The following is a 13,609-nucleotide window of genomic DNA, read 5'->3' on the forward strand; positions in this document are numbered from 1 at the left end:
GGCTACTGGTTGTACATAACATCCACTTCTTAAGTATCAGGCAAAGAGTTTGTATAAAACGTAAATGATGTACTTTTTAAGCTGAAAAAGTCTTACTGCTGCACAAACTTTTTTCCCTTTTAAGTTGAGAACAGTTAAAGCAATATTTATGAACTAATGACCATCTATAGTTATGCAGATCCTCTGTAGGTAATGAGATTAAAACCTAAAATGGATCATCTGAAGCTCCAGATGAAGCTTTCAAATCTCTCTTCTGCCCCCCCCCCAACCTACCCACAAATTTTGTCTGTCTATAGTTGCTAAAAATCTGTAGTTCCTTAATGTTTTGAGGTGGGAAATATGTGGACATGACAGTATAAGCTCTAAAATACAGAAAAAAAGCCCACAGACCCAGGGAAAAGACTGGTCTACATGGATGACAAGCCACCTCTGATCTCCTTGGTCTTTTCCTTTGCTTCCCAAGAAGCGCTATTTCAACAGTTAGAACTGAAGAAGCTTCTTGGGTGAGAAGCAAAAGGTTTTCAAAGGAAAAAAAAACGAAGAAAGTCTAGTTGTCTTTTGGAAAAAGCACTTTTGGGATATTTCAATAGACTTTGGCTAATTGCTAAGTTTTATTTTAATAGACAATATTAAATTATTAAAAGATGGGCCATCCTAGGGTTCCAGCTGCAGGAAATCAGAGATTAGCTCTGTAAAAAAGTGGTCAACAAGCTATTCTATATTGTACTGTACTGATATGCCTATGCTTTATTTTTAAAGTGATATATAGTGTTCTTTTTTTTACAATTATATTCTACATGGCCCATTTTGTAAAGTAACTTTGGGACAAACAGATTGAGTAACATTTGGAATTCATTTTCTTGAGCTGTGCAATTATACAGCAGTTGTCATCACAACATTAATATCTGGGTTAAGGCTTTTCTAACTCTAGTTCAGCTGAAATATTTCTTAGGAGCATCAGTTGAAAATGCAGGCAGCAGAAGCTCACTTGCTTTCATATGTTAATTCAACAACATTACAAGAAGTCATTGGTATGCCAGGTTGATATCCTAATACTTAAGCACAAAACTACATAATTTTTTGGAAGCTTCAGGCCATTATTATTTACTATTGTTGCAACAATAGTAAAGGCAGCAGAATTCTCTTAATGATTTTGAGCTGGGAGAGGAGGAATATTTTCCTTGCACATGTAAAGTTTATTTCAGATTTAATTTACCAATTTCCCTCCTATGTTTGCTGTTAATTTGCTGCTGAATTACCTCAATGATCTGAGAACCTTCAGAGCTGCAAAAACTATAGTTAGGGGATGATGCATAGCTTGTAGTTTAAACCAGTGGTGAAATGCAATTTTTTTTACTACTGGTTCTGTGGGCGTGGCTTGGTGGGTGTCGTGTGGCTTGGTGGGCATGACAGGGGAAGGATACTGCAAAATCTCCATTCCCACCCCACTCTGGGGCCAGCCAGAGGTAGTATTTGCTGGTTCTCCGAACTGCTCAAAATTTCTGCTACCGGTTCTCCAGAACTTGTCAGAACCTGCTGGATTTCACCCCTGCTTTGAACCCCATCTACCATCACTCCAAAATGTTTATTTTTGTTAATATATTAACAATTATTATTTAAATCAATGGCTTTATGTTTTACCTGAGAAATCCTAAAATTGCCTGGAGTAATTCTTTGCTATAGAACTGTTTAATCTGATGGATTATTATCTAATTCTCATCTCTTTTATGACGACATACTTGTAAAATACAGGTCAAAGCTGAGAGCTGACTTTCAAACCAAGAGTTTTGAAGGTTACATCTGGAAAGCAAATTCATCCAACTTCCTTCAAAATTCCGTGAATGAAGCAAGATGATAAAACTTTCATTCATACAGTCCCATGGCAGATGCTAATTTTCAAACCTCCTGGTAGTTTCCAGGTTTTGACTCGCCTTTTATCGCTTGTTGAAGAAGAACTGTACCCACAACATCTAATAGGTTTGAGGCAGAAAATGTCTGACTATGACAGGGTTCAGAAATATGAATAAGGAGACAAATTTCTTGTGCGTCCAATAATATTTGGCCCATAAAGAATTCTATTCTATGAAGTATAGAAGAATATACTGTGGAGACTGCAGATAATCTAATTAATGAGAACTAGAAGCTGAGAAGAAATGGAAAACAATCAAGGGGTCGAAGTAGCTTTCCTTGTCGTCCCTCCACCCCCACCTTCTCTCTCTGCAGGTGTAAAGAAAAAAAGAATTCAGTTCATTGATTAAATTTCCTGTAGAGACTTATGGAGATGGTCTTGAGGGGAATATTCAGCAGCCATCTCTCGCACCCAGAAAAAAAAGACAGAAGCAATCCTTAAAATATGGCAAAAAAGGTAATATTTGGAAGACATTCAGGCTGGCTTCTCCTTGACTCACTAAGTGGGAGGAGAGGAAAAACACAATCAGATTTGCAAGATTCTGTTAATGTAGTTCATAAAGCTGACTTCTAATTTTCTTGTGGAATCTGTTTCCTGATCTAGTCAACCCCAAAAGGCTGGAATTTTCTCCAGTGTGATTTATTTCTTAATATAAATGAAAATAATAATAATAATAATCCAAGATCAGTTCTCTTCAGAGGATGACAGAGGACAGGAAGGCCTGGAGGAACGTTGTCCATGGAATCGTGATGGGTCGGACACGACTTCGCAACTAACAACAACAAAGATCAGTTCTATGCCAGGCACATTTAGGAAATGTGTCACAAAAGATAATTGGGTACAGATTTAAAAAAAAACCCATCAAATTTTTATTTGTCAAAATACAAAATTGGACTTTATTGTTTTTAAGAAAACATACTACTGCTTTTGAAAATAATAGAAATTTGAAAAGTATAGAGCAGTCAGCTATTTCGTAGTCCAAAGGATATTTTTGATTTGCCAGTTCTTTCCATACATTGCTGCTGCATTTTTCACAAGGTGCTGCTGGTGCGCCAAACCAGATAACTGCTAGCAGAAATAGATCTTTCTGCCAGAAAATATTGGGCGAGCCAGACTGCCGATGTTTGGGAGATTATAACTGATCTACTTTTAGTATCCCACTTCTTTAGTAAATAAAATTTACTAAATGTGGTTATTTTCACAAATAATATCTGCAGCGATATTCCAGGTCTTTCTACTAGTTGGATCAGGTCATTGCTAAAGTTACTCAAAATCACAATCCAGATGAAATAGGTTAACTGAAGCCTTCGTGAACCTACCGTGTTTCCCCAAAAATAAGATCCTGTCTTATATTTTTTTGAACTCTGAAATAAGCACTTGGCCTTATTTTGGGGGGAGGTCTTATTATTTTGGGGCACGTGGAGCAAGACGGGGCTCTTGGCATCTTACCTGATTTCCACCTCTGTCTCCCTAACCCTAACCCAAGGAAATGGTGGGGAGCACATGTGCTTAAATATTTTCGGGGAGGGCTTATTTTAACGCATGCGCTCAAAAGCCCGATTGGGCTTATTATCCGGAGAGGTCTTATTTTCAGGGAAATAAGGCAATATTGGGCAATGCATAGGATTTCACTATGGCTAGAAGACACCCAGATGGAAAAGCTGACCTATTAAAAACTAGTCTTTAAAACCAGAAAAGCTTTCCTGGGTTAACAGATTGAACAGCATTTAAACTTAATTTGAAGAGTAACATCCCCTACCCATATACCCTGCAGAGGACAAGGGCAATAACTGAAATTTGACAATAATGCCTGTTGCCCCCCGTCTGGTTTGACTGGGAATTAATAGTAACTGTAGTTCAAGATGTCCAGAAACCCCAGGTTGAGGAAAGAAACACATGGCACTTTTATTGAGGGCACTAACTCCCCCTAAGTGTTTGTCCATCCTTTTTGCCCAACCTCCTATCGTGCTGCAGAAGATGAAATGAAAAAAAAAAAAAAAAAGGAGCAGAAACTTACCAGCCTCTCTTATCCCAAAGAAGCACCATGCTGGACAGGAAAGCAAAGCTGCTGGTAAAGGAGTGAGAGGAGGAAGAGGAGGAGGAAAGTGGAGAGGAGGCAAATGACAAGAAGAGGTGAAGGTATTCACCATCCCAAGGCAACACATAAACACACAGGGTTTCAGCAAGCAAAAATTATGGGGAAATTAGCAGAAGAGCATGCACTGAAGAGCAGGGTTGGCAGGTGCCAAGGGGTAACTGTTCCAAGAGATACCCCCACCCTTATGAAGGCTGGTGTTTGGGAAAAGGGAAACTGGAAAAATGTTTGGATGCCTTGATTAACCTTCTGCTCCTTTGGCTTATATATACAGGAGCTGTTACGAATTGTCCAGTCCAAATTTAAGTATAGCTTATAGATTGATTTGTTATTATAAGAAGACAATCTGTCTTGTTTTTTGCTTTTTTTAAAAAAGAAAATAAAAAGCAGACCTCAAATGGAAAACTCTGCCCCCTCTTGCTGTACCTTCTTGGATTTCAGCAAGGGATCGTGGCTTTTTAATAGCTTTTTAATGTCAGATGTCTTTCTTTCATTTAGGTGAATTGAGTTTCGGATTGTGGTATCCAATTTGCTGCAAGCTTTTCTCATCGCTGAAGTTTAGATGAAAGGCCAGGACAAGTGGAAGGGCATCTCTATCTTACTTTATCTCACTCCATTCCTCATCTGATAAATGAATGCCTACTGGTAAGCAAGTATTTGTATATCTTCTCTCCCCCAAGTAGCTATCAGAACATGTGAGACTGCTATAACAATCTTCATTCCATATTCTCCATCTCTGGTAGAATGGAAGTAGGAAAGCATGATGACAAAGAAAGTTCCTTCATGCATTATAGAGGGGAAAGAGACCTACATATGTACTGGTAATTATATTTCCAAGAAGCACCTAAGCAGGATTTGAGGGTATTAGCCTCTCCCACTGTTAATTCTCAGCATCCAGTCTTCAGAGGTATTAATCTCTCTCTTGGAGATAATATGCAAACATCATAATTAGCAACCATTGCTCACTTTCTTTTCTATTAATTTCTAATTTTTCCCAAACTTGGAGGTTTTTTTTTTTTTCCCTGTAACTGGGAGAAGCAATTTTCTGTGCTTAGCACAGATCTATTGCCTTTTTTGTCTTAACCTTCAAAACGAACCTCAGATTCTCAATTTCTCTCACCTACCCCACTGAAAGAAATGTAATAAAAGAAGTTTTACAGCAAATGATCAGAAATACACATTCGGTTTGCAAAAAAAAAAAGAAATGGTTTCCCTTTCTAAATCTGCTATGTTATCATTATTTTGGCAACAGACAGAGCATTTACAAGGTAGGGAACCTTCAGTTCTATAAATGTTGTTGAATTAAAACTCCCAATATGTTCCCTTCTCCCATTTGCCCTGGGTAGGTCTCATGAAAATGGTTAAAAAAAAAAAAGCACTTAAGACGACTACAGGTTCCCTATCCCGTAGAATAAATATGTACAAAGTTATTATTATGTTCTGAACTTCAGGAAGGAACTGCGGTTGAGAAGATCTGTCTCCCCACTTGCTTAAATAATACTAAACACCTTGTATTAATAGCAATAGCATGTAAGTTATATACTGTTTCATAGTGCTTAAAGCCTCCCTAAGAAGTTTACAGAGTCGGCATATTGCCCCCAACAATCTGGGTCCTCACTTTACCGACCTTGGAAGGATGGAAGGCTGAGTCAACCTGAGCCAGTGAGGATTGAACTCCTGGCGGTGAGTTGAATTAGCCTGCAGTACTGAATTCTAAACACTGCACCACCATGGCTCATAATTCCAATTTAATACCAATTTAATCTTCAACAATTCACCAAAAATGCTAGGAAATAAAGGTTTAAGAACTGTTATGAAGAATACAACACACCACTCCAAAATTACGTCTCAAGATTCCTCCAGAAAAGACTAAATACTAAAAACTGAAGGAGATATGCCCAAATAATGCAACTTAGCAAAAGGGATTTTGTTGGCAATTTCAACTGAGAAAACATCTTATCTTCATCTTCTGAGAGCATGCCACTATGAGGCCTTCATAGTGTCAACTTTCAAGGAAAAATGAAAAACACAACATAGTGATTAAATGATTCAAATTGTAGATATGAAGATATGATTGTTCAAGCTTCAAAACTTGCATTAAAATTGTTTTATAAGTAAATACATAATGCAGGTCCTATTGGAATTAACTGGATGTACATTTATAGGCCTGAAACTGACTTGAATTGCAATGCATTAAATGTCTGCCATTTAATGAAACACTGCAGCTCGTGCCTACAATCTAAATGTTATTTATAGACTTGACTGAATAGCCTGAAGCTGGTGCCTCAGTAAGGAGCTATGACTAATCCTTGGAGCCTCTTTGACTGACTGCTCTCCTTCCCTGTTGTTTTTCTCCCTCTTCACGTTGCCTGATTTTTGAAGGAGTACGAGCAGGCTCGGAGAGCAGCAAAAAGAAAGAGCAATATCCTCACTTTTTTCTGGAAGACCTGCAACTCAAGCGAAGAGCTTTTTCTGTAAGTGGGTAAGGGCAGCATGTTGAGGAAGCAGGACAATTTATTCTGATGCCTATACAACAAACTAAGGACTATTATTCTCTGGCGTCTGCAAAGCCCTTACAAATAGGCTTACAAATATCGGCGCAAACATGGGAGACACTGTTATCTTGTAAGGCAAAATATCAAAGATCTACAGTACCATCTGTAGTGTGCAACTGATGCTGATTTAAACAAAAGAGATTGAAGTATGCACTTTGATTGATTGTGCCACCGATATCTCATAGTAGCTAAGAGCAGGAGTTTTACATTGAAAAACAAAACCTTTCTGCTGATATCAACATACTGACTCTCAAGCGAGCTACTCTCTCAGCCATAGTCTCCTCCATAGAAACTGCTACATATGACTGATTTGGACAGACAGTTCCTCCAGCCCCAAAAGTTACAGAACTGCCCCCCAGAACTTATTGAATTGGCCAAGTTGCCCAAAGTTCGGACTTCAAATTGGAGGGACACGTTCCTCCTCTTAGCTAAAGACTGTGTGTGAGATAATAGATGGGAAAGGCCAGCAGCATATGTTCCACTAGGCAAAAGTGCACCTCTTTTGTTCGGCTGAACTGTGATGCTCCTGATAAATGAAACGGGGCACAGAAGAGAGGGAGTCTAATTTATTAGTTATGAATAGGGAGAAGGGGAGGAGGTGCAGGGGGAGGGAAAAAACATGGTCAACTTTAGTTTTCAGTCACATTAGCAGAGGTTATAGGTGGAACCACTACTTCTAAGAAGTATCATCTCCTTACCAAAAAGATTTGCTAGAATGTTTGTGGCCGAGGACCTAAGGTACTTGCTACAGGGATGTGAGGTCAGAGGTCAGCTCAATCCTGCAATATAATAAACGCAGCAAACCTGGGTCACATCAAAATGGCAGCAATGCCAGGCAATGCCAACAGGAGAGGGGGGGAAGAAGAAGGCCAGGAAGGGTCAGGATGCACACACAGGCACATGGCATGAAGAACCAAAGGCTCGAAAGGGCGGATGGCATGGCTTTCCTCAGCTGATTCAGTGTAGCTCCTTACCTGAGGGCAAGCCTGCCCAAAGAAACCACAACAAAGGAGGAGGGTTTGGAATAGCCTGAAATGGAAAAATGCTGATGCCACCACCAGCGCTCCGAGGGAAGGGGGGAAAACAAAAGAAAAACAAACTGGGAGAAACAAACACAGACAGACAGACAAGGTCACTGTGACAAGAAACAGAGAAACCGTTAGAAGAAATGCAACAGTCTGCCAGACACCCATTAGCAGAAGAGGTGAGGGGGGGAGGGAGTTTGCAAACAGCTCTGCACAGGCCAAGGCAGCAAGCATTAAGTAGGGCAGGTAAATTTGGAAAGTAGATACAGGACACAGGAAACCGATAGTCAATCATGGTGCAGGTGGAAAAGGTTGTTAACAAACCCTTTCTTTCCTTAGAAAAGAGCTGTCCTAGGGAGTTACTCAGGTTTGTGTCAGGTAAAAGTTCAGTTTTGGTTATCTTTAAACACTTGTGTAACAAAGGTCAGGGAATCCCTTTTCATTATTATCCCAAAGGTGCTTTTTTTCAAGAGGCTTTGTTATGGTTGCATTTGTCCCTCTGTATTCGTTTATTTTATTCTACAAAGCTGCTCCAAATGCAACCTATTCCGAGTGACATAGGATTCCTGAGAATGTGCCTGATAAATTAACATTTACATTTGATTTCTTCAGTGTGTAATTCTTCAGATGTGTGGGACGCAAACCCTTAACATTTCCAACCAAGATGGCAGGTGGAATATATTTGGAGGACACCACATCAGAGAAGGCTGATGTGTACAATTGTCAAAGCAGGCCTGCTTAACACAGTGTCTGGAACTGATGCAGCTTTGCATTTAGTTCCAAAGGGCTCAAAGTTCATCTGCTGGTTGTATAATGAGATGAAGTATGTAATTCTATTAATAATCGTATTTGGTCAGCTGCCTATGGTACACAACTGGTATGGCAAGTTCTGGCACACGGAAGCATGCTGTGCATGACTGACTGCTATAGAGCCACAGCATTACCTGGGTTTATAGCTATAGCCTCTAAAGGCCTATTGATGCCACTTTTCTCATAGTGCCCAATAGAATCAAATAAATAATCTAAGGCCCAGGAAGACAGTATCTAGTCATAACTAGTCAAACTGGATACATCAATAGGCAGAGGAAATTGAGGAAATAAATATGAGTCATGCCATTCAGAAAGCAAAAATGAACACATAATGGGATAATTATCTAGATCAGGGGTCTCCAACCTTGGCAACTTTAAGATCTGTGGACTTCAGTTCCCAGAATTCCTCAGCCAACTTTGCTGGCTGAAGAATTCTGGGAGTTGAAGTCCACAGATCTTAAAATTGCCAAGGTTGGAGACCCCTGATCTAGAGCCTCCTTTGCCTGCCAGTGATGCCTCAGTTAAAAACTAGCTAATAATTTTGGAAGAATGGGAGATAAATAATACTTATAGTCTGAGATGGCTCACAGTATTGATGATGATACACAATAGCCTTAAATAAAATGTATACCAAAATGAGCTTTGATTGTACAGAGATGAATCTCAGCAAATATGTTAAAATTGTGGATTTGTATCTTTGCTGTATTGTTAAATTATTGTAAAACTCTCTCCCAAAGAAACATTGCACTAACAATATTTGAAGGCATTTCAACAGAACAGGGAATGCGTATCTCTTTAATCAAAGAGACCATTTGTAAGACATTCAATGGAGCAGACAAGGGGGCTCCAGATCTCTTCCTGACATATAATTCAGCAGATAAATGTATTATACCCGATACTTTAGGAAAGACTGTTTTTCTTCCAATGATATATATGGTTGGTATATCATTTGTTTTAGTAGTATACCCTTCTCCAAATTAGGACCGATAAAAGGATCTTCTGTATATTTAAACTGAATATATACACATTTAAAGAAAGAAGTTTTCACTACCTAGTTGTGCCCAACTCTAGGGGACCAGTGCCCATCTCTATTTCCTAGCCGAGAGAAACAGCATTATCCGAAGATGGTTCCATAGTCATGTGGCCAGCATGGCTATAGGCCAAAGTGCATGGAACACTGCTACCTTTCCATCAAAGTGGTAGGATATATCTACTTGCATTTTCATGCTTTCGAATTGCTAGGTTGGCAGGAGCTGGAGCAAGAACAGGAGCTCACTTCATTATGTACTACTTGGATGGTTTCAAACTGCCAACCTTCTGATCAACAAGCCCAACATCTTAATTGCTAGGGCACTATGCCACCTATACACATTTAAAACCTGTTGAAGTCACTCACAGAATCCCTTGTCTTCTCTACGTGGTTACATAATTGCTTAGCCTCACCAAAAAATCCACAGTAGAAATGACTAACTGCTAGTTAAGAATTAATTTTGTTTGTTGGTGTACATTTTAGATCAAGAACTGGGTAACAGGAGGCATACATGCATTGACAACTTGACATTCCTAGTTAAACAGGAGGAACATTGAAATAGGCAACTTCTCATGCTGCTATACTGAAGGGTTGAGAAAAGCTGCATTGCCTGAAATTCTACACAACTGTTCAGCAGAAAGAAAAACTCATCGGATTTGATCCTTCCTAACAGAGGTATGCACAACTCATGCCCCTGATTTACAAATAATCCATCCCCAAATAATACTAAGACCCCAATTCCTCCCCAAATTTGACAAATATGGTAATTTTTAATTTAGTATATAAAATTAAATACATAGAAATAATCATACAATGGTTCTGTTTAATAAACTGTACTTAATTTCAATTAACTTTCAACCAAACCAAATTCAGTTTTGTATTTCATGCACCTAATTTTTTTACCATGCTCCTTTCCCTTCCATGCTGCTACTCAAAAAATGTGCAGCTTTCTGATCAAAAGAAAGAATCCACACAAAGAAACCAAATTATTTGTACTGAAAGCAACCAAATGAACTTCAATTTAGTGGCTCATCTAAGCCTCAACCAAATGGTCTGGTTAAAAATGTATGTCCTTAAATGTTCTATGGGAATTTTGTTTGCGATGGTCACATTAGGTTTGATTACCTATTATAATTATGAGTTTATATATTCTTCCAGCTTTTCCCCCTTATCAGAATATTCTATTCAAAAACATACAATTTTTGTAGATTTAGTAGCATTTTCAGCTGAACTCTGATAGATGAAAGAACAATGTTTTTACTTTTGTGTATCCTAATAGTTTAAAAAATTTATTGCTGAATAAATACTAATAATGCAACAATGGAATTGTTGTGAAGAATGTATTTTTAAAGTAAAGGTCGGACTTTACGGAGTTTATTAAATTTGCAACATCTAGTCAGATCATTAATGGCTCAGCTTTGGAACTCTATTTAGAAATACTTTTTTCTTAGGTTCACAGTAAACATAATGGAGCAAAATTTGTAAGCAAATTTTAGCAAAAAATTTGTAACAATATAAGCCAGAATTGCAAGATCTTTAGCAAAAGGGAATGATCTATTTTTTTAAACCAGGAAAACAATGTTCTAAGCACATTCTATCAGTATATACTTATTACCAGCTGTATCTGTGCTGCAATTGTTCTACCATACTATTCCTAAACAATTTCTGAGATACCAAGTAATTTATTGAAATTATTTCTGAATAGCCAAATGTCTGGGGGTCAGGAAACCACTACAATTTTCTTAATGCTGAACTGAAATATTTGACCCTGATATTTTTTGGCATTTATGACGAATAAAAACAGTTTTTGCAAAATGTTAGAATTGGAAGAATTTTTTTATGGGGGATATGAAGACTTGTTCTGTCATCACTTTAATGTGCTTGGTAATCATAAGGGCCAAGGTATGGAACCACAAGATTTATGTGGAGTCTTGTTTAAACTGAGTTTACTTGGTGGTTTTGGCACCAGAACATCCACTGTAAATCTTGCTACTTTGACAAATGCTCTGTGAAATGAGAAGCAGCCAACAGATCCATTTCCAAGGAAGTGGGCAAGGTTCTTCATGACTGAGTCATCACCCAAGAATTAATCTTTGACGACTATACTGGTTCAACTGGGAAAGCTAAATATACCTAAGACCAGCTATATTTGATGGGATATGGCAACTTAGAGGAAACGAGAGGGATCAGAATCTCTAGTTATTCTGCTGAATTTAAAGAAAATCCAACTTACCTTTGTTCCTCTTCAAGTTCTTCTTTGGTCATCATTGTTTTATACTGGTTTCCTCTCAGTTTGCCAGGACTATATTTAAAAGATAACTTTTCATCTGCTACAAGACAATGAGAGAAAGAAGAAAAAGGCTTTTTGTGTGGTGAAGTTATTAACATACTGAAACGTTATTTTTAAAATCACATTCTGGTCAATCCCCTTGTTCTTTTCCTCCTTCCCAGTTATGTTTATATATATGGCAGAATCTGGTGACTGAAAATAATTGCTGGATCCTGCCAACTTACTTTGTTATTTAGGTGTGTTTGATTTATAAGGAGGAATTTTAACCTATTCAGTTCAATGCTGAACCAGATTTGGGGATCTAGCTAGTTGGACAAGAGAAAGAACTGGAGTTGTAGAAAGGCTTCCAATAATGGAAGTTATTTTTTATTAAAAACAGAATCAGAATGTCCCGAATCATTGTATAAATTATGATTACATAAACTATAGCATGTAGTACAATGTGTGAATCCAATTTCTCTGTTAATATGGACCACTGTTAATGCTACAAGCTGGTCACAAATGGATGGAAATAATCCATTTTCTTTTCCATCATCTGATAAGAACAGAATTTTTATGCTGTAGATTGGGATTTGCCCCTTTTCTTCATGTAATAGTAACAAATTATGCTTCCTGATTCCCCTGAACTGCAAATCTGCTCTCATTTAAATGTTATAATAAACCAATATCCAGCCAGAGGTTTTACCTCTTTTTCATATTCTAAATCACCACTTCAGAGTAAGATTGGATTCAGTTATTATTATTTATTAGATTTATTTGCTGCTCCTCTGGGCCTTGATTTAAAGCCCCAAACCAAGGAGATGTAGCTGTGTCTTTTTTAGTGGAAAGACGGTGGTGGAGAATGTTGTTCTTAAAACTTCTATTTGCAACTACAGTATTGATACCATGGTCGAAGAGGTTCAGTGATGTTTTAACCATTAGAGTCTGAATAATGCAGCTAATCTGAGTACACAAATATGCCATAACATTAGCAGCACAATGCAATTTGCAACTCATTTGAACAGAGCCATCAAATAGGATTTTGCTCCTAATCTGTAATAAGCTTTAGCCAGAAATGACATGTAATTTTCATTAAAGGTCCAAGCACTTTTGCCCTTGGGATCACTAGGGCGCAGATGGGAAGGAAGCACTTTGTACAGTATTTGCTTAGCACTTAGCAAGGTTATCTTGCCACAATATCTGGAAATTGTAGTGACCCTGGGAGCTGAAAGGAAAAAGCCAATTTTTACCATCCAAATTCAATTTTATGTTAAGGTTATAAGCATCAAGGTTTACACAGCCAAAATGGCACCTTCTACACAGATGGTAATATCAGCAGACTTGGGGGTAAGCCCAATGAAATATACCATTTTAAAAAAATATTTAAAACATTGAACATTGGGCATGTTCAAATGCCACAAAAAATTAATTGTTGGGAGGGAAATGGGTGAGAGAAGACATGGAAGGGGCATGGCTGATCAAGTGTGAACAAGAACAAACTCCATTCCTATGTTTTGTTGTACTGTGGGTCCCATATGCATATATACAAAATGTACAGAGTGGACATTATGGTTATCCTATTAGGCATAGCCTCTTGAGAAGTTTATAATCTCTGAAGAAAAGCTCTAATGCTGGGAAAGGTAGAAGGAAAGAAAGGAAAAAGATGATTCAATTATAGCAGATGGATGTAGTGATGAATGGGATAGACATTTTTTTTGGAGAAGACCTGTCTATGTGGTAGCTAAGAGTTGAAAGCAATTTGATGGCACTTAATCCAGTTCTGGCCACCATAATATAAAAAAAAGTTGTTATGATTCTGGAAAGAGTGCAAAGAAGAACAATAACAATGATTAGGGGGCTGGAGGCTAAAACATACAAAGAACAGTTACAGGAGTTGGGTATGTCAAGTCTAATGA

General features: G+C 38.0%; 1 protein-coding gene and 1 long non-coding RNA gene across 8 annotated transcripts in view; one reads left to right on the forward strand and one right to left on the reverse strand.

Moving 5' to 3' along the window:
• Positions 1-11,663, forward strand: part of LOC117660465 (uncharacterized) — a 28,880-nt gene extending 17,217 nt beyond the window's left edge. The window contains exons 1-3 of one of the 4 annotated variants that reach the window (XR_004589651.3): positions 1,780-2,365; positions 4,503-4,649; positions 6,387-7,658. This is a non-coding gene — a long non-coding RNA (uncharacterized LOC117660465). Of the gene's footprint in view, positions 1-1,779; positions 2,366-4,455; positions 4,650-6,386; positions 7,659-9,907 lie in introns of those variants that run through there. The other 3 variants (XR_004589652.2, XR_015732485.1, XR_015732484.1) reach the window with 3 other exon arrangements.
• Positions 1-13,609, reverse strand: part of MXRA7 (matrix remodeling associated 7) — a 64,087-nt gene that overhangs the window by 11,595 nt on the left and 38,883 nt on the right. For 3 of the 4 annotated variants that reach the window (XM_034408561.3, XM_087887204.1, XM_087887205.1), the window contains exon 3: positions 11,658-11,754. In XM_034408561.3, the coding sequence (XP_034264452.2) occupies positions 11,658-11,754 (97 nt within the window). Of the gene's footprint in view, positions 1-7,257; positions 7,339-11,657; positions 11,755-13,609 lie in introns of all 4 variants that reach the window. The other variant, XM_087887206.1, reaches the window with a different exon arrangement.

Source organism: Pantherophis guttatus, chromosome 2, assembly GCF_059756535.1.
Source record: "Pantherophis guttatus breed Tessera chromosome 2, ASM5975653v1, whole genome shotgun sequence".
Taxonomy (NCBI): Eukaryota; Metazoa; Chordata; class Lepidosauria; order Squamata; family Colubridae; genus Pantherophis; species Pantherophis guttatus.